Below are 25,825 nucleotides of genomic sequence, written 5' to 3' on the forward strand. Positions count from 1 at the left end.
CAATTTAGTATCAGTATTCACGGAGGCCTTTATCATTTAGCAGCACTTAACGTTATCTAAATCACATTTGGTGATGTCATCAATATACTCACTGACATTTTTTACGGCAGGCTTTTGCATTCTCTGTCGTGATAAAACAGGACGTGAATTGATAAGACGGTGATATGTAAAAGTCAGATACAGTTCCTGCCATGCAGTGTGTCTCCCAAAATTTATTTTGTTGGAAACTTGGAGTTTGTGCATTTCCATTTTAAGAAAAATTTTGATTAAGTTTAAGATACAACCAATTATTGATTATGTGATAGAGCCAGATATTCATCAGTTTACCATTTACTAGACATTTTTGCTTCAAAAGTGGGCAATTCGCATGTGAAATCTGATGGGTGTTGCACTTGTCTTTCAAAATGTCATTGAGAAGGAAGTCTATCTATGTTTACACACTTTGACAAGAAGATAACCTTCTGTATAATACAGTCATATGACAGGGTGTCCCTTTAATAACTCTTAAAGTAAAGTTCTGTTGTGAGAAACACAAGTGCATTTTTAATTTTCTGTTTCTTTTTTTTTTTTTCATGTTAAAGTCATCCACCGGTTACCTTTGTACGACGATATGAGTATTGTCACTCAAGTACACAATGTATCTTTATCATGGACTGGATATTGTTACTTATTTATGTAGCTTGAATAAGTATTTAATGCCCAAGATGGACCAAAGTTTTGTTTTGAAGAGCTACCTTAATGTTTCACAAAGAAGTGTCCTTAATCATGTATAATGCATTTTATAATACTGAACCACCCTCTTGTGCATTCACTATTTGCAGACTAATTGGATTGGGGTGTTATTGATACATATATGCATATAATTGCACCTCGTAGTTTTTATTTTTTGTGTTGATACATAGACCTTGATAATATTCATGTGTTATGTTCGTATAATGTGCTGTTGTAAGGAGTAAAGTTGAAAAAAGCAAAGTTTGGTCATTTAAAGGGATCGTATAGTTTTGGTTGAGACCTAACTTTAGGTTTCTAACATTTTTTGGTGAGATAATGAAAACCTTCTTATTAAATATGAAAGCATATGTAATTCCAAGAGAAATTCATTGTTTATTTGATGGAATTTGCTTTTGAAATGACTGAAATATCCAAAACTAAGCAATCCTAATAAAAGGTGGGACCCACCTTTTGTTACTTTTGCTTTCTTTTACTTTGTTTTTGGATGTCTCAGCCATTCCCAAAAAAACAATTTTCATCAAATAAACTTTGAATTCCTCTTAGAACTGTATGCTTTGTACTATTTCATAAGTGATTTCTTGGTCCCCATCTCCACCAATGCTATACCATCCCTTAAAACAGCCTTGAATATCAAAGCTGAAACAGCCATTAGTCTACTTGAGGGAAAGAGATGTTCGTACTGTCGGGCGACATACTGTAAAAGTGGATATTTTCACGCGACTAATTTTTCGCGCTTGGCCAGGTCAGAAGAGTTTCGCGTGTTTTTAATTCCGCGGAATCTAGACATCACGCACAGGAACATATGGCAAGCAAAAATATTTGCGGGATTTTATTTTTCGCGCTAGTTTCTGGTTGCGCGAAATGCGCGAAAATTTCAACACCGCGAAAATTTCCACTTTTACATTACCTGATATCCAGGTGGTTATGCTGTCTATGAGCGTTGATCTAGTGTATGCTTCCCACAGAAATTTTTGCCAAGTAAATTTGATTTTCTGTACATCCTTTGCACGTTTACACACCTGCTACACATACTGTAAAAGCAGATACACTTTTACGCAAGTGATTTTTTTTTTTCACTTGGCTGAGAAATTCACATGTTTATATTTCTGCAGAATCAAAGATATGAAATGACACTACATATACAGTGTACAAGCAAAAAAAAAAAAATTGTGCGCTTTTATTCTGTGGCTACTTTCATGTTGCATGAAATGCGCCAACATTTCCACTGTTGCTGTACCGCTTGCTCCAAGTGAAAGAATAACTGTTATACAGTTTTCATGTGTATGGCGCGTAGGTGGATTGTCGATCATGCCATTCCGTTTGTGAAAATCATCTTTGCACAGCCAATTTAGCCACCTGGGACAAGTGTGTTTTATTCTTTTATCGTGCTAGATAATTTGCCCATTTGCTCATGGTATTTGTTCATTTCTTAATAGATAAGTTTGTGATTCATTGATAAAGTGATATCTTGAGTGCAGAAATGTCCTCTGGGTTCATTTGCATTTTTGCCACTTTCCTTCTTTTTTTTTTATATTGTTCCAAGCATTTTCATTTAGAGTATGATAAATGTATTTTCTATGCAGTGGATGCACTTTTATGCATGTTCATATAACCTTGATCTGAGTATTATGGCATCTTCTATGAGATAAGTTTTAAGTGTTTTTTCTTTTCTTTTTTTCAAAGATCATGATTACTTTTTTTGTTGGAAGCAGCTGTCAAGATTCTTGTGAAGTAAGAAAATCTACATATGTATAATTATATATATACTTCCTGTTTTGTGCAGTCGTACCAGCAAAGTTTTAGGCTGCTTTTGTGACATAAATTAATTGCAAGTACAGTTTATACTTGTCTGCTCAAAATTACGTAAGTGCTATATATTGCCTTGAAGAAATGTGATATGAAAACAAAAAAGGTGTATCTCTATAATTATGTCTCAATATCCCGCTTCTCAACCCAGTGATTGCATGTATACATTGTCAAACCAGGAGGACAGGTATAGCCTGGTAATAAATGCGCTGTAAAGCACTTTGCCAAAGACAGTAAGTGGGCTATTAATTGTGTGTCTTTGAAGAGGGTTAGGAGATTTCACTGCATAATCATATGGGGATGCAATGTTTAAGTTTAATAGTATAGACACCATTTACCAGTTGTGCTCTGAACCACCTGCAGGGCTGCCAACCTTGAGTGAGAGTTTAGAGTGAGACATTGCGAGGGAGTGAAGTGACTTGGGAGGCGGAGGAGGGAAGGTGTGGAATGGTGGTGTCCCCCCTTCCACCGTATAGAGCTTTGACAATTTTACCTTTAATCTGGTGCATACTTTAGTCATGGTTTCCACACATATGTAGAAATGGCTTTAATGTACTGAAATGAATTGAAAAAGTAATAAATAGGTCACTTTGTCATTATATATGCTACATTTTTAGGACTTTTGTTAAAAACTTTCTATATTTGGGATTCAGCGTGAGAATTCGTTTTTCAGAGTGAGACAGTTGGAATTGGATGAATTGTATGAGTCTTGTGCTCAGTGCGTGAGAGTTGGTATTCCTGCCCTTGCCTCTGCCTCCTCCCCCTACCTCGTACCCCCTGCCTCCTAGCCCTTGCCTCCCTACATGTAACCTTACCCCTATCCCTGCCCTTGCCTCTTAGTCCCTGCCCCATGACACTACCTCCTATGCCTTACCCAAGCATGACCTCTTTGCTTGTTGCCAGCCACATTAAACAATGCACAAAATATTCCAGCTTGCCACCAGTCTGTAACCTCATCGATCCCCATCCAAGACCAATGTCTGGTTATCTCAACGGAACTGGAAATGTTATTTGATTGTCCACCAATGACTTTCCTCTTATCAGTCAAACAATTTGTTTGTCATTCCAACACTCCACCAGATGACAGTGTTCCTGTGAATTTTTCCTCTGTGTAATATTATACAGATGTTGCCCTTCAGAGATGTAATACAGTGTGTTCCTTAAAAAAAAAAAAAAAAAGGTTACCGAAGTTCAAAGGTCAGCTATGTCAAGAATACATGGTTTATTCTGGTGAAATGTTTACTACAATACAAAGTAACTCGTCAGCTTTAATTTGACACCTTGCTTGTGTCAACATTGTTACGCATCACAGAGTTAGGGTACTTCGAAGGTGAAGGGTACAAAATATATGTCTTGTTTTGGTGAAGTGTGAAACCAACTTTTCACAAGAATAAGACAGATTCTTGACATAGCTGACTTTTGAACTTTGGATACTTATTTTTTTTTTTTTTTTTTTTTTTTTTTTAGGAACACACAGTATCACTTTACATCTCCGCAGGATTTATATATTCCCCAAAAGATTATATTTTCCAGAAATACTGTTTTGACGAGAAGATATAATCCCCAAGGGACTGTTGAGTGTTATATTATAAAAGATATTGCCCTTTCTAGAGGTGTAAGAAGCACTGGACATCCCTATGGGAGTTACATTTTCCCGAAGGACTCCGCTCTGAGGGAATAGTTTGTCTTGAGGGAAAAGTGTAACTCCCTGTCAGTAGCCAGTCAAATTTTGGAATTACATATTACCTGACATGGCGTGATTGCTCGCAATAACTATTTTGATCCTGTCTGCACTAGTCATGTGATTGCATTATGGCCAATCACTGACCAGTATTTATCAGGGGCAGATCCAGGAATTCCGTAAAGGGGAGGCGTCTTTACAAAATTAAAGGTGGCGCATGCACCCCCTCCCCCCAATTTGTTCTTTTTATTTCTTTTGTTCCAACAAAAAATAAGAGCTCATACTAGGGGGCGCATAAAAAATAAAGAGGGGGTGTGCGCCCTGTGCGCCTCCCTTTGGATGTGCTACTATTTATGTAATATGCATTTTAATAATCATAGCACACAATCAGTACAATCATCAATCATAAGAATTTGAAGATAACTAAATCTGTGTAAAGAGGCACTGCCATTAGTTAAGTGCATCTCAATCAATTCGAGACATTGTTTTGAGTTGTAGCCATGCATAGTACATGTAGAGAACAAGAGCATCACTTAAACTTTGATCTGGGTTTGCTTATAATGCTCAAGATGCCTTTCAGCTGCCTTACATGATAAATGTTCCCCTTTATCAGGAAGGAAATTCAGTCAATTGATAAGATTTACAAAATGTACAGCGGAAACTTGTTTTAACAAGGTCCTTGGGACCAAGACATTTCGTTTGCTATATCAGATATTTTGTTCAGAAGCAAATAAATAACATAAAACAAAGCAAGCTGATGTAATTGAGACCGGAAAAAACAGTTTCTATATCAGGCATTTTGTTATCTCTTTATATCAAGTTTCCACTACACTTTTATGAGAGGAAACACCCAAACACTCAAAGAAAGAGACAATGTGCATAAACTGATTATTTCTTTTTTTCATGTGAGTTTATTATTTAGAGAACACAAAAGAGCAGGTCCAACATTGCATGATTGCATTTGAATTCACAGAAACAAGATAGTTTGCAGTACAGCAAGTGTATTGCTTTCTATTTCAGAAAGCAAACTAAATACCACACCAAGCTTCAGTCAGGCTTGCGCTCAAACAACTGAAATAAAAAAGAGCACTGAACATTTCACGACAGACATATTTTGCAGAAATAATAATGAGTCTGGAAGACAGATGGTAAAGAATGAAAGTTCGGTGCCTAGCGTGTACATGCATTTCCCTTCAGTTTTCTGAAAGATTTAATAGTGTCAACTGCAGGACCCAGATCACCCACCCACCATACCCCTAGATCCATTCAACTTTAATCACAGTGTATGAAGTGCCAGACTGGTCAAGTTTTCTGACAATTACTTGTCTTCTAGGGTGAACTTTACAGGGTCAGTATTATTATCTTTTTCTTTAATTAAAAAAAAAAAATTTTTTTTTTTTTTTTTTTTTTTTTTGGGGGGGGGGGGGAGGATGGGGGAGGATGGATCCCTTCACTGGATTTGCACCCTAATCTTAGCAAGACATGGAGTAGAATCTTTTGGGTTGTGTGAGTTGTTACTTAGCAACACATGTCCTATTGTTTTATATCGACGGAGACAGAGAGTCTGTGATCCTTACTGGAGGAGGGTATGGAATGGCAAAAGCAGGGACACCAACTTTGTATTAAAAACAGCACTGTAGTATTTTGAGGGCTGAAAAGGCATATTTAAGGTGGAAAAAAAACCAAACAAACAGTATTTTTGTCTTTCCTGTAATAGACATGTACAGTAATAAAATTTGTGAAAACAGTGTCTTTCCATGAAGTCTGCAGTATTTGGGGCAGAAAACAGCACACAATACGGATAAAATAACAACAGTTGGCATCTCTGCAAAAGGACTTGCTTGGACTTGCACCCCTTTTTGACTTGGACTGGCCTGCTTTCTTGGGTATGCTGGTACAAATTACATGTATCTCTTCTGAGAATCACAGCAGGCTAGCAAATTTACAAAGTCCAAACTCTCCACTTATCAGTACTGTCAACAAAGGTGGGACAAGTCCATGGTGTTGGCCATGAAGGACAGTGATCTCTTCCAATACTTCCATATTGCTTCTCTCCAGTACAATGATATCTACTTCTGTATGGTATTTCACAACACAATTTATTCCTTTGCAATCCACATTCATTTTATGTTTTCACTGCATTGTGTACAGAACGGTCAAAGATACTTGATTGACGCTTTCCTCTTTGCCATGTACAGTTCTCGTACACTACTTCTGTGCATTAGACTCGCTGCTCATTAAAGTCAGAAGCAGACTAGGATCCAAGCCTATTGTGCCTTCCACAAAAACAATGAGAGACAGCAATATCATTGTGCAGTTGTATTGAAACTTCATAAGGCACTGACCCATAGGCAGCAAACAGTGGCTACTTGTACATATGGAACATAATTTCCTTTATTGCTGTTGCATGTCATGCAATGAATCACTAATCAAAGACAACATGGAGTATTCTACAGGAATGTTTAAAAGTGAAAATTTATTAGGTAATAAAAGATTCATAATTATGCTTCTCTTTCTACAACTCTGGTGCACTTGCTGTCACAACATTAGGACAATATGACACAGCTTTTTACTGGCATAAATAAATAACACATTGTTGTGGGTATGGTCAAGGAATGTTGACGTTATGTAACTTGCATTATAAGTACTTGGATAAGAGCACTGCTGTTGAAATATATATACAGTACTGGTTCTACATTGGAAAGCACAATTTCTTGCAGGATCATTGACATTCATAAAGCGAAGACCAATTTCTTTAAAGGTATATAAGCAATCAACAAGCATAGCAATGAAAGAACTAAAGCCAATGTAGCATTAGTCTCTTGGACAACTTGGAATGAAAGTCATGCTTTGTAAATTTGGCATTGACCAAAGACAAAGCACACATAGTACTGCAAACTGCATAATTTAAAACAAGCCCATTTTAAGGACTGCTATTGAGTTCATATTGCATCCCCTTTGAACAGGAAGACTGCACTACATGTACATCTAATTATAAAACTGAAAGTTGTTCTAAAATAAACAGTCATACAATACCATTACACTTTACACATTTCACTTTCCATTAGAACCCCCTGATATAAGAACAACTACTCACTTTGTGTATTCAGTTGTAGTGCTCTTTTCTTTTTTCGTTTTTCTTTTTTTCTATTTTTTTTTTTTTTTTACTCGAGCCAACTTTCATCGGGAAAAGTAAAAGAGTTTGTACATGGTATTCAAAGGACAAATCAGGATTTACTAGGAGAGGCTTCATACACAGCTCTTCAAAACTACTGCATACTCCAAATATTTTGTGAGGTTTTAATTTTTGCGAGTCAGGTGCTATTCATGGATTTAAAGACGCACATAAAATATCGACTCTGATCCCGACATGAATGTTCGAAACAACATATACCAAATTTTGTAAAGGTAACAGATTATCTGTACAAGGATGGGGGGGAAAAAGATTATGGAATCGTTCAAATTTGCAGAAAGGCACCATTTTCTTTGGAGAGTGATCATAATGAGTCCAAAGTATGACTGCTGATGTAAATGCATAGATCTTACACGGAACAAACTGGAAGAAGAAAAATGACACTATTGCATAGCAGATTTTGACCAAGTGACATTTTGAAAAAATACATTTGTTTCCCTCAGATTCAAGACCGAGGCATACTAGTATTTGTGCAAACACACACACTTCACACAATCAACTGCTTGTCCTTGTGATGAAATCACTACTAAGATTTCAATATAAGAACTAACTACTTGCAACACGTGACAGTACAAGCCAACTTCATTTACATCAAGTCTGTATGGTTTGATGAAAAGACAAAAGTCATTTCAATGTCAATGTTGAACAATTCACGTATGCTGATAGGGCATCATTTTCATGGGGTCTTGACTTTGCTCTATATCTGAAGCACACAAAGTTGACTAACAATGTATGCAAGGTGTAATCTGACTGTCAAAGAAATATTACAAACATGCTATTGATCTCTCTTTAATACTATACCGACTCTAGTAGAGTTAGGAAGAGACAGCATTGATTATACAACACCTAAATAGATTGTAGCTATGTGATTGGTTGATTGCCCATCACATGACATTCATTTAAAAGTGCCATTGCACACTGTCTCTGTCAGCCATGCAATTTTGTGTGCTTACATGTGCGTATTTTGTCACTCAGTTTTGTAATCGACTTCAACTGATCGGTTTCATGTACGTACATACAACTGTACGTGTACACAGCTGACTGTGACTGTGCCAACCAGTTGCCTTTAAAGGAAAATGGTTGTCATTTTTGTGCTATATTCAAGGATCTGTGTGGACCACATCTGTTGATGTTCGAGGTGTTACAGTGTATGGTCTTCTCTCCTGCAATGAAACAGATTTTGCACTCGGTGAAAGATGAGGCGCACTATTATACAACTCAGCTTTGCCTCGTTGAATAGAGCACCTCTGTCTTTCACCTTGTGCAAAATCTTGCACCATCGCACTCGCGACCATTTACCGTTTGTATATCATAGCACTGACAGGATCTGAGAGGACCACTGTCAACACAATGATATATATCACCAATCACAACATGTTTGCCAATCTGTCAGCACAGTCATAATATTCTAACTCTTCCACTCCTGTGACCTGCACTCTTTGATGAAGTGTGGGATTGTATTCAACATGCATTATTGCAACACGCACACATGAGGAACTTTAGAGAAAGTACACGGGGCTTTTTTTCTTCTTCTTATAACAGTAGCCTGCTGTATCTGGGTACTTGTGTCAAAAATGAAAGTATCTATTCATTAAAAAAAATGTGGTCCCACGCCATTGTTTGTTTCATCATTGCCGTCACCAAAGTATCTGCTTGAAAGAGTGATGATGCAATGTATGTCTAAAGATATGTGAGCCTTGTGGTTTTATAACAAATGGTCCATGATCTGTAAAATAAAGCACTCTTCTTTCGTTTTACTTAGCTTAAGTTCTAGGCACTAAACATTGTTTCCTCAGCCACACAAATATTTCTACAACAGATAAGTACATGGGTAGATTACATTATATTCATCTTTGCATCATGGCACACATGAGACAGTGAACAGCAGCTAGCTTGTGGCGGCTGTATAATTCTAGACTGTAATCGCTTTCAAAGTATTATGTACACTACCAAATACACATAATACACTTTACTTCATTATACACACTTACAATATGTCCAAATATATTATTGCACTTGGTAAAATTCATCAGCTGATCAAAATCACTTGGAATTTGGAACATCCTAGTCAAACTTGTTTAAGCTACTCTCAAAACTTCAGCCATGATGAATTCAACTTCAGGACAGTAGTTAAGGCAGAGGACATTATTAATCAACTGTTCAACTGTGTTGTGTGACATATTGGTTGCAGAACCCTTATCACCAAGAGACAAAATACCAGCTCAATGTAATACTGGTAAATCTCAGATACATAATTATTCTCTGTGGATTGCAGGATGTGAAGTCCTTAGAAAAAATTTACTGAATGGATGCTGTTGTTCTGAAATGAGACACATAACAACTGCAGAGTTGAGCAACCTTGGGCAGTACCATGACAGTTGCAAGAATTCAATAGTAGTGAAACATAGTGGTAACAAGGTCTGATAAAATGGGATACCTAATATTGATGAGGTAATTTTGCAGCTCTCTTCCTGTCATATTCTTCTGGGGGATGTCCCCCTGAAATAACACGATACTAGATGTGACAAGGTCATTGAAGTTTTCCCAAGCAGCTTGATAAAATGAGATTCCCCTCTTTAACTGACTCTTCTAGTGCAGCCTATGGGAATCATAAACATGTGACATCACACCTATAGAAACTCCCACTTGTGAACACAACAAGTACACATCACAATTTCCTTGAATTGGTATGCGGGTATCCACCTACTTTGTCATTAAGTATGCATCACAAAGTATATTCTGTGAAAAATGAATACAATCTGTACTTATGAATACTCTCCTCTAGATTTGCATCACAGGGTGGAATATGGTACATAGTTGTAGGTTTTTATTGAACGTGTACACATCTCTACAAGTTTCAAAAGTCTGAATGTTTTGGCATTTCAGGTTATTTCACTCCCATCATAATAAATATAATACTCTCTTCAGAATTTGCATAGGGTCAAAAAGGTAGGTTTCACTCAAAAGACTGGGTTCACTATTCAACAAATCTCTAGACTTCATGCATGCCTTTCTGATATCGGTTCTTGACAACCTAAAAGCTTGCCCAAGGTTTGCCTGCTGTAGCAATAACTAATGCACAAAAAGTGGATTCCAAGTGATCAAAAAATGGTTTTGAGGTACAGGTTAACAGAATTGCTTATTAAAGATGTCAGGACGGAAGAAACATCATCTATAAAGTTGCATATGTGCTACTAGTAAACTGATCCATTTAGAGGTGGGTAGGTTACTACTGTACGAGCTCAAATTTTCGCGGTGGTTTTATTTTCCCGAATTTTGCGAATCGCCTTTGAATCGCGAAAATAACAACACGCGAAAATAACAACGCGCAAATGGTTACGTTCAGTTAGACCGTCGCAACTGCGAAATTAACAACACGCGCAAATGTCCTCCAAGTAGCAATTCGCGAAAATATCTGTACGCGAAAATTTCAGCTCGTACAGTATCCTCATGGGAGGTATTTGTTCAGATCCCATCCAAACACTAGGGGTACTCCGTAAAGGGTGCCCTCTTATGCAAAAATAATCATCAAACAATGTCATTTGAGAAAATGCAAAATTGTCACATGAATGCTAAATATAGAGAGCTTAAAAACAATAATACTAACACTATGTGTCCAATGACCTTTCCATTTTTGTCTCAATGTGCCATCACAAAATGAATTCCCCCTTGGAATAAACGCCACTGTCAAATAATGGCAATGAACCGACTACTAATCCCCCGATTTTCATTCATTTACTGCTGAACTCGTTTATGTCCTACACTGTTTACTGATGAACTTGTTTATGTCCTACACAACCAATTACTTGTTTTTATGAAAAGGTGTACACACTTCTTGAAGTGTCATAGGTCCAAGCATTATGGCATCTAAGATAATTTCACTTGTCTGTTACTGTTAATATGGGTTTGCTTATTTGTTTGTTTTCTTGCCACACCAATTCTTCTTTTTCTGTATAAAGAAGGGTCCCTCATTTTCTTGGTTGTATACTTCTCTGTCTTGGGCATTTTTATTCATTATCAAAGATTTCTAAATATCAAAAGTTTTTGGCTATCGCAAATGTTCATATCAAAGTTAATATTCCATATTCCCACAAAATCAAAGAAAGAACCATTTTTCATTTCTGGCGACTCCAGCCAGCAAAAGTACTAACATGAATACTAATCATAAGCATTACCGATATCAACTACTAATGGACATCAAAAGTACCTTTGTGAGCACTATATAGGATAAAGGCGCTCACTACTTAGAGGAGGTAGACTTCTTGGGCGGCACGCTGCTGGATCGTCTTCCTTTAGCCATCTGTAGCCACATCTTCCGCTGCATCCTTCTCTCCTCCTCATCTTGCTCCTGGAGGTACTTCTCCTGGATGCCCGTCACATACTGCAAGTAGTCCTGGGTCTGTTGTCGGGTCCGGACCTGGAACTCTCCGTGATTGGTCAGCGGGTCCTGGACTGGCTTCTGGATCATACTCAGCCGCCCGGTGGTGCTCGGTCTCTCCGTCCTGCTCCTCGTCCCCGGGCTGACCCCACCACTGGTGGTGGTGGAGCCACTTCCCCGCTGCCTCATCAGCATTGGCACAATAGTGACTGGCTCAGTGTGGGAGGTTGTCCAGCCGTGGCTCTTCTTCTTGCGCACTGGGCTGACTATGTGACTGACCTCAAAATGTGCCAAGGGTGCCGACATTGAGGCCGAGCTCATCGCTGTCTCGCTCTTGCAGCGCCGGAGGGACGCCTTCCCGCCACCAGTGTCTTCCACTGATGGTACATTCATCTCTGAACGATGCACGACTTGTGCTGTTTGGGGCCGCACCACGTTCGCTCTTGGGACGGTTGACTCCACCGTCTTTGGATGGATGCTTTTCTGGTGTTTAAACTCTTGTGGAATGTGCTCAATGGTTTTCACTACAATCTCCTTTGCAATAGGTAACTTAGGAGACCTAGGGTATACACTCTTCTTCACTGGTACCCTGGATATTGTTGAGGAATTGGAGCTGGACAAAGTGCTTGGTGTGGAGTATGCAGTGGATGGGGCAGCATAGCCAACATAGTCTATTTGGAGGGCATTTGCAATGGTGTTGTTGACAACGTCGCTGTTCTTCTTGCTCTGTTCCATGTTGCCCCATGTCAGGAGCAGGCGATCGCGGGTGACGCCCTCTTTGGCGACTCTCTGCTGCGACCTGAGCAGCGCTTTGGCCTCAGACAGTGAGACGGCATCAGAAGGCGATTTGTCCCGTCTAACTGGTGCACTGTGCCCTCTCTGCGGAAGTCGAAATTTGGTCGATTTCAACTGAGCACTGGGAGAAGACATGGCGGTAGTTGGGCGCCTGTTGATAGACTCCCCTCTGATTCCAACATCTGTGAAGGAGACTTTGGAAAAAGCCGGAGATGCTCCTCTTGACTGACTTGAAAAGGGTGTGGCAGCATCAGACCTGGACATTTTCACTGACTGAGTTGCACCCGAGGATGGTCTTGACCCCATAACTGATGACCCCTGACCAGAAAGAGCAACGCTGGACTTGGATCGGCCCGTCGGTGGGCGTGAGTTCACGCGGTACGTGGAGGTCTGCCCTTTGACCTCCATGAGACCCAGATCCGTTCTGTCATCCATGGCAGCCTGCCGCGGACCCTGGACATTGTGATAGAGGGGGCCCTTCACGTTTTGCGTCAGCGTAACATTGACGCACACCTCCTGATTTTTCCGTGCCTTCTGCAGACTCTTGTCGCTGAGGGACCGGCTACTGTGGGTCAGAACGACATTGCTGCCATCCCTCTGCGGTGCACTATGGGAGATAATCTTTTGGTTCACCGCCCCCGCCAGCTGTCCCCGCTGAGCACGCACCAATGAGTAGCTCTGCTGCCGGAGGGGAGCATCCCCATAGCGGTTCTTGTAGCGAAGCAGCTCAATCTTCTCGCTCTGCCCGTAGTTCCACTCAACTTCTTCAAAGCACAGCATCAGCAGGTTGGTGATGGTCTGCAACAGCAACCTACACCACACAAGTAGAATGGATCACACCTTGCTTTATTCTGGCTATTCAAATTCAAATCATCATGATGTAGTAGTGTGTTTCTCAAGGCTCAAGTGTACTATGAGATAACATGTATTCCAGTTGGCTTTTCTGGTCAATTCATAGTAATATCTATCTAGTCAATTCTTTCAGAGTGAAAATGACAGAGCCAACATTGGCAAATGAGTATGAGCTAGATTTTGCATGCAATATGCACAATGACTTTACAAAGTGGCAGTCATAAAAGAGTGTATAGATATATCATTAATGCTTATATAACCTATTTGTTCCTCTTGCACTAATGATTACATAACTGCAATCTACTCTGTACAGGAGAATTGTATTCTTTTTTTGCAAGCTTGTTAGCTTTTTTATTTTTCTTCCCCACTCCCTATGTTTGTACAGTGCACTCCTGTTATAATGAGCACAGTTATAACGAAATTCCGGTTATAATGAAGTAAAAATTTGGGCTGTAACATTATCCACTTTATGTATTCTTAATTGTTTATTTGTTCGGTTATAACAAAATTTCGATATAACGAAAGAAAACTGCCAGTCCAAAGGATTTCATTATAATGGGAGTCCACTGTACATGCATTTTTCCTGAAGCGCCATGAGCACCACAAGGTGGACCCGTGTGCTATATGTCTAAGTAGCCACTTTCACTATCATTATTATTCATAGAAAATTTTAAGAACACTTTATCAATAGTCATCATCCTGAATTGATTGATAAGATTATGATAAATCTATGACTGCTTAAAACAAATCATGGAAGACATGCTCTTCCAAATCCTCTCGGAAAAAAAAAAGCAAACCCAAAATAACTTCATTCTATTGCCAAAGCCCTCCCTCTCCCTCACCACACCCATACCATACCTCTCTCCACAGGGGTGAATGGCCACGATGGGGTCTGAGCGGCTGTTGCCCCGGAGCACCCTCAGGCAGTCGCCCGTCAGCATGTTCCAGATCCTCAGCTTGCCGTCCTCGCATCCCGTCACCAGGCGCAGGTAGGCCATGTGGACACACAGCACGGCTCTGTAAGGGTAGGACATGGCAAGAGGTGTAGATACATGTAAGGGCATCATCACTAGAGGGTAGCTCAGCTGTTCCGAGCGAAAGGTAGGAGGTTCTTGGATCATACCTCAATTACAATGAGCCAACAAACCTTGATAAACCATGAAATGCTTTTTCTCTCTTTTTCTCACATTGTGGCTACCTGGAGTTGTATATCAGTCCTGTTGTAGGGAAGGAATATGTTCTTGTCCCACAATAAATCTGCTTCCTCCTTTCATGATATTTAATGATTCATGATAAGAACATACCCATGCGTGTATGCTGCACAGTCTTGTGTTATGCTGGAACAGATTTTCTATCAAATATTCATATCTGAGCTATGAGGGTTCATCTTCCATATGATGGCTGGGATCACAAATCTAGCTACGTTTTGTACAGCTTACAGTAATTAAAAATCCAGTGTCATTTTTTTTTTTTTTTTTACACTTATCATGCATCAAACACATGTACAAAAAGAAGAAATGACAGGGAAAAAAAAAAATGTGTGGCGACATCCAATTAATCCACAGACAACTGAAGACAAAGAGCTTAAAACATTGCATTATTTTAGAATGTCGTAACACACTATACAAACACCTCAATCAAGTCATGGATTATAGGTGCAACACAGTACACAAACTAGCAGATGACAGAAGCAAGATGGGAAGGGGGAAGGGGGAGAGAGGAGGAGAGTTAAACCAATGCAAGCTGTATCCTCACTTTGGGTGACGCAGTGCGTTCACACATTTGTCATGGTTGCCGAGGGCACTCCAGACCAGGGCGTAGCCATCCATGCTGCCGGAGATGATGTGCCAGTCATCCACCTTGACGCTGGCAATGGGTCCCTGGTGGGTGTTTGGGTTGGGTAGGCCAAAGCGGTTCAGATGCTTTGGGGAGCGGAACAGCACCTGTTGGGATAACATTAAAAAAACTAGAAAAGCACTCTGACAGCGCAGACCTCCGCCAAGCAGCTACTTTCCACCAATGATCTTGCTCTTCCCAAAAAGATTTTTCTCCTCTCCACCACTGGGGAAAAGCTCTCTGGGCTCTTCCATAGAGATCAGTGATTTCCACCAATAGGTATACATGCTGAAAAATCCCGAAATTTCCAAATATAGATAGAAGCCATTGTTAGGTCATAAACCCTTAGCTGCGCGCCTCGCCTAGCAGAAACTAGAGCATGCACTTTAGTGCGCGTATGAAAACCTAAAAAATGCGCAGCTTGAACTCCCAAGTTCATTGACCCTACCTGCCAAAATATAAAAAATCCTTCATAAATTCCCCCAAAATTCTTGGATCACTACGAAAATTCAATCATCTCTTACTTGTGTCATTCTCAACCTTTCCTGCAAGTTTCATCCAAATCCGCGCACAACTTTTTGAGTTATTTTGCACAGGGACAAACAAACAAACAAACCAATGGTAACGAAAACATAACCTCTCCCCTTGGCGGAGGTAATGACTGAAAAGTGAACTTCATAGTAGTGAATACAACTCTGAGTAAATCATATCACTCTTGAGAAATGTATTTTCAAACTCTAGGTTTCTACATATCTGTAATCATGCAAAACATTATAAGCATGACCACCAGCACAAGAGAATTTAAGTATGTATATCTATTAACAAAGACTTTTTTTCCTTTCATTTCTTCCATTCCACTTCTCAATTATTATCTTAAAAACTCAATGATTTTTACAATCAGCTCAGAGCTACTATTCTCCTAACAAATCTTTCCTTGTGCTCTTGCATGTATTGTCTTTACACTCATTTCACGAGGGGGTGATGTGGCTCAGTTGGTACTGCATCTGCCTTGCAAATTAATGGCTTGGGTTCAGTACCCAATGAGTCCAGCAGAGCAAGTGTGTAATCATGCAATCTCCCCTAGAAAGAGGCAGAAACACTCTGTCCTCTGGATGGGACATTCAATGGAGAATCCAGGTGTGAGGGAGTCGTGATTCATGGGCTTTCAAGATACCACTTCGTTTCTTTGCAAAGAGCAGGGTGCTAACCCAGTGAAGTGGTCCACCACACATACCCACACCAGAAAACGTGTGAATGATGGCAACCCCTTGCAGTTTGCCCCAGGTGACTAGCAATAGTCTGCAAAAGGTATCAACCAGGCACATTGTGTCATATGAAGAGAAAGAAGACACATTCTATGCAATGAAGGTGTGGTATTCTTATATCCTTCCAAACCCTTTTCTCATAAGTATGCCCTGCATCTATGCTAATGTTCTGGCAGTTGCCATGGTGATGCTAACCTTGAGGAGACAGGCATCCTTGATGCTCCAGACCTTGACCTTGCCCTCCTCACAGCCACTGACCACTGTGTCACGATGCACGGCCACGGCGTTGATCTGGTGCCGGTGCTTGAAGGTGCGTTTACATTTCCCACTCTCAAAGTTCCACACTGTCAAGAAAAAGACAATCATTTGTTTGTTTCTTTGTTTGTTTTCATCACTGACTTTATGACAGTCTAATCAGATTTTAATAACACTGTTTCCCAAAATCAAATTCTTTCACAATTTTAAGTACAATCAGTCAAGTTCAGAATTCATTTTGAGGTCATAATACACGTTTTCAAAATACTAATACCTTGTTCTTAGTTATGGAGTTTTCACAGAGAAGATATTGAAATCAATTTATTGAACTCATTGTATGCATTATATGCATACAATACAAGTACATGCTAGCATATGCTCACTGAAGTCTTTGACCATCATATGTTTCTCTCCTCTTCATTTCTCTCTCTTCTCCCCCCCCCCCCTCCTCTTTTATTTTTTAAGCATGGCTGAAGACCTTACTTGCTACTAAAAAAAAAGATAAAAAAAAAAAAAAAAAAGAGAGAGAGAGAGAAAAAAAGAAGAAATAGCGTACATGGTGGCTGGCAGTTTTTCACTGCTACATAAAACATATTGCTGTGGTGTCTGACCAAGGACAGCACACTTTCTCACCTTTGACCTGGTTGTCTTTGCTGCCGGAGACCAGAGTGTCTTCATACATGTCCAGGCAGAGGATGGTGCCCATGTGGCCATGAAAGTGTTTCATGGGACGCCCGCTAGCGATGTCCCAGCACCTACGGGAGTACGCACAGGGGGTAATTGATGAATGGAGGGTAACAGGAACACATAATGAGAGGAGCTGTATGCTTCCACAATGTGTTAAAATGACATTCATCCCTCCTGAACATTATTGACTTGTTAGTGTTTGCATGGTTGATGTTTTATCCTTCATTTTAGCCCCTCATTTTCATATAACCAAAGATCAGTGGTCAAGTTAAGGACTTTCATATACCTGGTATAACAGATATTGTATCTACTACGATCTATCATGTCTATAGTAATACATATCATGATTATGATGGCCAGACACAAACAAAAATCGAGGGAATGAATAAGACTCGGAGCACAAATGAAATATATAATCCATAACCTCACAAATTCCAAAGTGCAAACAATGCAGCAGTGTAGATTAGTTACGTATACTGTAAAACATGATATATTCGCAGCATGAATTTTTCGCGAATTGGAGCCGATGGCCGTTTTTGCAGCATGAAATTTTTGCGAACTGCCACTGGCATTCAATGCATATAGTGTAGACCAGAACTTTTGCATGCATTTTAATTTCGCGAATCTTTGCGCTCGCAAAATTCGCGAAATTAAAACGCACGCAAACATTCCTTGTTTTACAGTATCTGGATGACAACTCAACTTACACTGGCACACCTACCTGATACTGGTGTCAAAGCTACCACTAATGACAAAGCCTCGGGCCTCATTGATGTAGAGGGACTTGATGGACCCTGCGTGGCCCGTGATGAGAGGACCCGTCTCTTGGCCGCTGATCACGTCCAGGAACCTCACGTGGCGGTCAAAGGAGCCGATAGCCACCAGCTGACCAAAGTTGTAGTGGACAACTCGGTTGATGTCTTGCCTAAAGGAAGAAATAAAAAGATTTACAGGTATTAAGCTACATGGATATGACATCACACTTTCAAAAGTATGTATTAATCTGTCACTCTTTTGCTAAGGGTTATCACTATGTTTGATAGAATTATTACCCCTTAGCACATAATTCACACATGCAGTCAAGATCACTTTCTGTAAGTGTTCAAGGCACTCCTCAAGTCAATGTGTGAACTGTGAAAGCTAGGAATAGTATGAATCTACAAGTACTTGTACTTGTAAAGTTCTTCTGGCAAGTTATACAAATCACAGTGAAGTACTTTCTTCTTTGTTCCTTTATCTTACAAAAAAATATTTTGACACACTCATTGTCATTATAGGAATGTTTTATTCAGCTCAAATGTTCCTTTTCAATGTGTGCAAGCAAAATGCATCTTCTAAAATGAGACTGCAAAACAATTACCACTTCTGTATACTTTTAACACAAACACGATAATCAGTACCATTAAATTATACAGTGATATTTCCGCAAGTGACAACTAATATCTCAACTGACAAGAAACACTTCCCTCTGCCACAAAAATGTGACACACATTTGCTTGTTACATGAACAAAGAGCACAGGTCATTGCTCCCTGCCATATACATACTTTTCCTCCTTCAATGATACAGTGCACTCTTGTTATAACAAACACGGTTATAGCAAAATTCCGGTTACAATGAAGTAAAAATTCAGGCCGCAAAATTATCTGCTCCTCGTCCTTTATTGTTTATTTGTTCGGTAATAACGAAATTTCGATATATTGAAAGAAAATTGCGTATCCCGAGGACTTCGTTATAACGGGAGTCCACTGTATTCTTTATAGAAATGTTATTTTGTAAGAACAAAGTTTTACTGGCAAATGGAAAGACAAAACAGAAAGATGAAACAGACAATATAGGAGAAAACTAAAAGGAAAAGAAAAAATCTGGATGACACGCAGAAGAACAAGAATTCTTTAAAAGAGAAAGAGAAAGAAGACACGACAGAAGAAGGTAAAGAAAGAAAAGGAGAAGAACTCTTACTGGTCACTGAGCACCATGACATTGTAGGCACCGCAGTAGATATTCCTCTCCTCCATTTCCACATCGTGTGTGACGAGTCCGCTGTATGACGTTGACAGGCTGATGTCGCTTTTGAAATTCACCTCCTCCGGCGGGTCGTCGGACAGCAGGACGTCGTATGAGTCCCCTGCCAGCCTCGGGACGGGAATGTCGATATGGTTGGCAAAGACTGGATTGCCTCCTTTCGCAGAGGAGCCCTTAAATATGATGCATAACATTATTTGTCAATGATCGTGATGCACAGGCTTTTGGTGAATTTTATGGTTTTACACGATGACCGTAATCATTATTTCTTGTCAATTTCTAAAACTTCACACAGCAAAGAAATTTCACACTCGTACTTTCATATCATGAAATTACAAACATAATTCTTGGAAAGTTGTCCTACATACACTAGTTGAAATAAATACAGTAACACATGCTGAAGCATACAGCTGTATGCATAAAAGTCCATAAATGTTTGTAAATATAACTTTACATAACTTTGTATAAAATTGGTTAACAATTTCAATATGGTGACTTGGTGTCTTTTCAAACTACATTCTTGTCAACAACCTTGTATTAGGTATAGAATTGTACAGTTCACAACATTTAGTTTGGATTTGCTTTTTTTCTTAGGACAAAGAAATGGGGGGGGGGGCAACGAGTATATTGGCAATACAGCTCTCAGTAATGAAATCCTGATTCATTAAAAGTGACATATTGCAAGCACAAGTCCAATCACATTATCAAAGCCTCCCTTACATCCAAAATAAATAAATTTACATGTAAGATGTTCTTGTAGTGAAACAAGTACAATGTATGGTTTGGTTGGGGCTACAAAGTTTTTGGAAGAATTAATTCTACTGGAAACATTGCAAAGTATGGGCTGGAGGATTAGCTATCTAATCAAAGATAATTTGCCATCTTGTAAATAACAACAACAATTACGGCCTCTGTCGTACCATCCTTGAGAAGACAATTCAGAATTGCCCTCTTAACTGGAATGTTCTTTTCTTCTTTTTGTACTCAGAAGCATCCTAACCTCTGTCGTTTCAATACCCACCATCAAAACATGTTCACAAATGCCTTTTGGGTCGCGTTTCTTGAGCTGGTGAATTGATCGACTCTGTCGTGAGTCGATTAGGAGGCCTTGTCACTGTGCAGCTCCATTGCGCAATTGTATTGAGATTTGTAGTTGGCAGTGGCTGTCGTGGGCAGGTCCGAGCTATAAAGCATGTTTCAAAATGACTTTGCATTTATCAACTCTAAAGGAACGTATTTCTGGCTCAAATGCATTTGTGATCACACATTTTTTTTTTTTTTTGCCGTTTCAGGAACATATTTCTAACCCCATAATCAAACAGCTTTCAGTTTATCAACTGCCCCAAACTCCCTGAAAGTTATTTGGACACCTCAATTCTGTACCAGAAGTGAGTTGATAAAGAAGCGCACCCTCAGTCTTTGCCATCCTTTCTCCCTCAACAATTCACTCTATCCTCTCTGCTCTACCATTGGATAATATTCTGTGTCCATCCCTGACAACAAAGCCTTGGTGTAGTCATAGCAACGGATCTCACAGGGGACTTGGATACTGACCTGCATGAGCATGACTTCCTCCCAGATGATCTGCCTCATCTTCATGTCCTCCTCTACCTCCTTGGCCACGTAGCACCAGTGAGGGCTCACTTCAAAACAGCTGACGAGGTCTCCATACTCCATGAAGCTGAGGATGTATTTGGACAGGTGTACGGGCAGGCGTCGGATAAAGTCCACGTGCTGTCGCACTCCTAACAGGGCGCTGTCCGCTGCGGCCATGATGCGAAGGGTCGGGTCCAGTGAATGGACGCTTGAACCCGAGGACACTTCGCTCAAGGTGTCCTCTGATTCGTCCTCGACTACCACATGGTCTGGCTCGAGGTAGTCACCCTCCCCGAAGGGACTGATTGGGTGGGAGTAGACGCTGGATGCAGCCCGGAGGAGGTTGGTCTCCGGATGCTTGTGGGACTGGAAGGAGAATTCGGTGTCCACCAGTGATTCATTCTCGTAGTCTGCAAGATAAAGTTTCAGATGAGAACAGGGTCATACAATGTTAGAGCTAAACGGTCAAATTATGATCATTGTTGTTACAATGATTGATAAATCTCACTAGAGTGAGCTCACTTCATGCTTCATAGCATGACATCACTTGTGGGATTTAGACAAGGAGCATGAAATCACCAACCAACACACTGACATACAGAATTTTGATGTGGTTGGATTTTACATCATGTTTACTTTAAAGAGGCAGCCTGACTGAAAAGCTCTCCTGTGGAATTGAGATGACTGAATGTGTGTGGTGTTGATTCAAGTGACTAAGATAATGATTGATACATTACTATTAAAAGTATTTTGAGCATCATGATATGGTGTGGTAAGTTTGTAAGAAAGAACAACATCATTATCATTTTTATAAGAACTTCTCATCAACTCTCTGTGTCTGCACACAGTTCTACAATTGAGACAAATGTGATATGTTGTTGCAAGTTTCACTAAGAAATTGTTGTCTGTTTTGCGTTTTCTTTTTGAAGAAACAATGTGTGTACGTATAAGTTTTAATCACAATTGCTGCCATGATTTCATCAAACTCTCATTCTTTGTCTCATACATGTACCATCAAAGTGTGTCTGTAAATTTGTACAATGCTCAAAAAAAGTTCATTTACAGTGCATGCCTCTGAACTTACGTTGGGTTGAATTCAAAACTACGCAAAATCATTACATGTCATCTCTAAGTCTGATTTTATCTAAATACAACACATAGAAAGGGACATTTCCTTTGTTTACACTTTAAACTGGCACAATTAGATTTGGAGGGAGATGAGAGAGGGGATGAGAAAGCAGAATAGAAGAGATCTATAGATATGATAAAAAAATGAAAAAGATGTGTAAAGTAGATATCATCTTCAGTGGTTTAATTTCAACAATCAGTGGGGGGGGGGGGGTAGGGAGAAAGGAAGGGGGGGGGAGGGAGAGCACAGTAAATGGTCCTACCCATTACATTTGCTCAATACCCACGGTGTTACACACACCATTTGCAAACTGTACACAGCCATTGTTCAATGGATACATCTCATGTATCAGTGCAAGTTACCTTGGGCAAATACACATTGGGGGACAGGCAAACATGGAACTAAAATGCCCCTGCTGCTCTCTCCACGGAACGATGCTAATGGACAGGGGATTAGGCCCCCTTTGTTTTCCATTGACACCTCGCCAGAGCATTCTAATCCCTTTTCAAACTCTGCTGATCCCTTTCCAAATCGGAGAAGTAGCCGTTTCATTGTGCTCTCCAAAACATGTTACATTCTGTCAAGCTGGGCTATTGACACATGGTTCAAACAGTCTCCTCTTTCTTTAAAGTCAGTTTTGCTACAGGATTCAGCAGTCATTTCATATCCTAACAGGGGCAATTAATGTAATATTACTGATGTAGGGGTTCAAGTATCTACTCTTACACCAATGCCTGGTAACCATATGTACATTGTATCATCATGTGAATTGTTTAGGTTTCTGCCCTAGAGTGACATCCTAAATAAATTGTCAGTTAAAAAAAAAAACAACAACAACACTCATAACAATGTAAGCACAACATGAGATGATTGTAACAATTTATCAATTATGAAATGATGTGACAGTTACAATCAATAGTCTAAATTCAAACTTTGTATTTAAAATGTTGTGCAGCCTTCAAAAAACCATTGCCTGACGTAACAGTCTTGTGGTAATTTTTGAATGCATGGTAGTTTGTACCACTGCAGTGAAAGAGATACCTAGATGTTTGTTTGTTTGTTTGTTTGAGACAATTACTGTTCTGTACTCTATAGAAAAAATTAAAAGGCTCTATCTATTCTAAATAGGTAAAGGCTCTCATAAGATGCGATGATGAACTATCCATCTGACACCATAATCTAAACATTAAACATTTCTACCAAAATCCAATTACAGTATAGCATCATTCATTATTGATGATTTTTTTAATCGATTTATAATAGTTATGATGCATCCACCAGTTAGATGCTACACTGTATCATAGAACTTCACCTTGTGGCCACTGAAAATGAGTTGGTAAAAAGAAAAGTTGATGCAGAATTCCCAAGATACACAAAGTATACAGAATACCAAGATAATAAGAATGGGAATTCATTAAAAGATTGCACAGAATAAATAAAACATTCCCATACTGTTTCCTTTTCAAATTACAAATCTCAGAAATCTCAGAGTTGACATTCAACAGATGTTACTGCACTCACCAACATTTCGATTCCTCATGATCTGCTTCTGCTTCTCATTGTTCAGCATCGTCTGGGCCAGTTTGTTGACGGCGTGAACCAACTCCCCACTGCACATCTGGAGCACACCGAGGATGTAGTTGGACTTGCTCCAGTATGGTGCAGCTGAGAACCACCTCAAGCTATCTTGTATCGTCTCCTCCGTGGCCTGGTTTCGCAGCGCACGGTCGTGCCCCGCATCAATGTGGTCTCCATCCAGTCCTGGGTTGGCCCGTGATCGCGAGTAGAGGTAGTCCTTCCCACACAGCGGCTTGAGAATCTGCACAACGTAGGCAAAGAGGTTGGCGCTATGAAACCGCCGCACCAGCCCCAGGAGGAAGCGCCGCTTGCTCTTCTCACCAGCACGGAGGAACCACTGCCGCGTCTCGATGAGGCGGGTCCGCACCACACATGACTCGCACTTGGTGCAGATAGTGGTGCCCCGTGAGGCCAGGCAGCGCAGGTCGGGAGACTTGCCGAGATTGAACTCAAAGTTCTCTGTGGTCCTCGGAGGATGCTTCATGATGCTGACTGAGGTAGCAGCAAGCTTTGACACTGGCATCATGGCACTAGAATGGCCTACTTCTCCACGTCTCGGCGACTGATTGCTGGTCAGATTAGCATCTACACAATGTGAAAAGATGAATGTTTAAATCAATAAGAAACTGTTATTATTCAAAGTTTTTGAACAATCCACAACAATAAACATGGCTTTCAGTCCAAACTTGTACACACACAAAATGTTGACCTAAAGTTTCAAAAGAGTCCTCATCTTGGCATGCAACCAACGAAACTTAATAATCAAGTGTGAATTATGGAAAAGCAAATTTATTTGCACTATAAAAACCATATAGCCTAGTATCTCAGAGCAACATGAAACAGCTCACCTACGTAGTCCAACAAATTATTTCATCACACAATGCTATTTTCAGCTTCAAATCCACTTTCTGGGCATTACATGTCTTGAATTGAGACTTCCTTGATGGTACAGATGTCATCCTTAGATTGCTTGTGATGAAATGGAAGGATTTGATGATCAATGTATCACAATAAAATGGTCAGATCCACAGGCACTGAGAACCAATAGTTCACTGAGACAGCCCACGCTTCCATGAGCATTTTACAATCCTTTTGCTCTCTTCTGAATTGAGCACACAACTACATGTAGCTACAAACACCTGTACATCCAGCAGGGTAAGTGTCAGTCCTTTGTTCTGTACTGGGGGTGGGGGGTCTTTTTACACAAGGCTATACAAAGCAGCATGTTTGTTTGTATGACATACATACACTGTACACATACTGTTCAAACAGTGTCCCCCCAGAGAGCACTGCGCAGCCAGTTGAAAAGACAACTTCAAAGTACATTGTATTTATTCCACCAACACTGCCTTTCCAGTGTCTGTTTTTCTATGTGAATTGGGTCTGAGACTAATGTTCTATGTTCAGTAAACCTCATGTAAGTCTCAGACATACACTGTACATGCAAGACACCAGCAAATATGTGTCAACAAGTGTAATGTTAAACCCCCCCAAAAAAAAAAAAAAAAAAAATGACTCTTCACATTATTTTGGCAATTGTTGCACTGTTAATGAGTGTCATGCAATGGTAGGAGTTAAATGCATGTCTAATGCCTACTAGTACTAATGACAATATAATTGTTAGGACCATGTTAACATAAAATGGTAAAATGGTTGAAGGATTGGACAGAGTCAATAATTTCCTAAAGGACAATCTAAAAATTGTAGATAAAATATGCCATGCTATGCTTTTTCTGCATAATTTCAATATTGTTTTTTGAACCTTGTTGAAAGTTTTTCTAACCTTGTTGAGGACACAAGAAAGGTAGCCAGCCAATAGTAAATATTTACCAACTCTACATGCATAGAGACTCCAACCCAAAGGACCTTCTGATCTGGAGATTCTCCCGCCTGAAACCCCTAGCAAACGGGAGACTCCAAGTTGATGTGTGCAAAGCGCGGAGTTCCTAAGATTCTAGACGCTCTCTGGTGCTATCGAAGGCTTATTTTTTCAACATACAATAGCAATAAGAAATCCT

At 39.9% G+C, this 25,825-nt stretch overlaps 1 protein-coding gene across 1 annotated transcript; it reads right to left on the reverse strand.

The window, feature by feature from the left end:
* Positions 1-11,652: 11,652 nt before the first annotated feature.
* LOC140231910 (F-box and WD repeat domain containing protein 10B-like) lies at positions 11,653-24,375 on the reverse strand. The gene is made up of 9 exons (XM_072312062.1): positions 23,751-24,375; positions 21,059-21,510; positions 19,442-19,677; positions 18,202-18,405; positions 17,427-17,548; positions 16,734-16,882; positions 15,193-15,380; positions 14,296-14,454; positions 11,653-13,396 (listed from the first exon to the last, which is right to left on the reverse strand). The coding sequence occupies exons 1-9, from the start codon at positions 24,331-24,333 to the stop codon at positions 11,653-11,655; spliced, it is 3,837 nt and encodes a 1,278-aa protein (XP_072168163.1). The 5' UTR covers positions 24,334-24,375.
* Positions 24,376-25,825: the final 1,450 nt, after the last annotated feature.

Source organism: Diadema setosum, chromosome 8, assembly GCF_964275005.1.
Source record: "Diadema setosum chromosome 8, eeDiaSeto1, whole genome shotgun sequence".
Lineage (NCBI taxonomy): Eukaryota > Metazoa > Echinodermata > Echinoidea > Diadematoida > Diadematidae > Diadema > Diadema setosum.

What these genes read in the sequence shown, in the direction of transcription:
- LOC140231910 (XM_072312062.1), bottom strand. Translation starts at nt 24,333, where the DNA reads ATGATGCCAGTGTCAAAGCTTGCTGCTACCTCAGTCAGCATCATGAAG. An exon ending in CATGAGGAATCGAAATGTTG is followed by an intron (nt 21,511 to 23,750) that starts GTGAGTGCAGTA and finishes TTTATCTTGCAG; the next exon opens with ACTACGAGAATGAATCACTG. An exon ending in CAAAGACAACCAGGTCAAAG is followed by an intron (nt 16,883 to 17,426) that starts GTGAGAAAGTGT and finishes TTTTCTTGACAG; the next exon opens with TGTGGAACTTTGAGAGTGGG.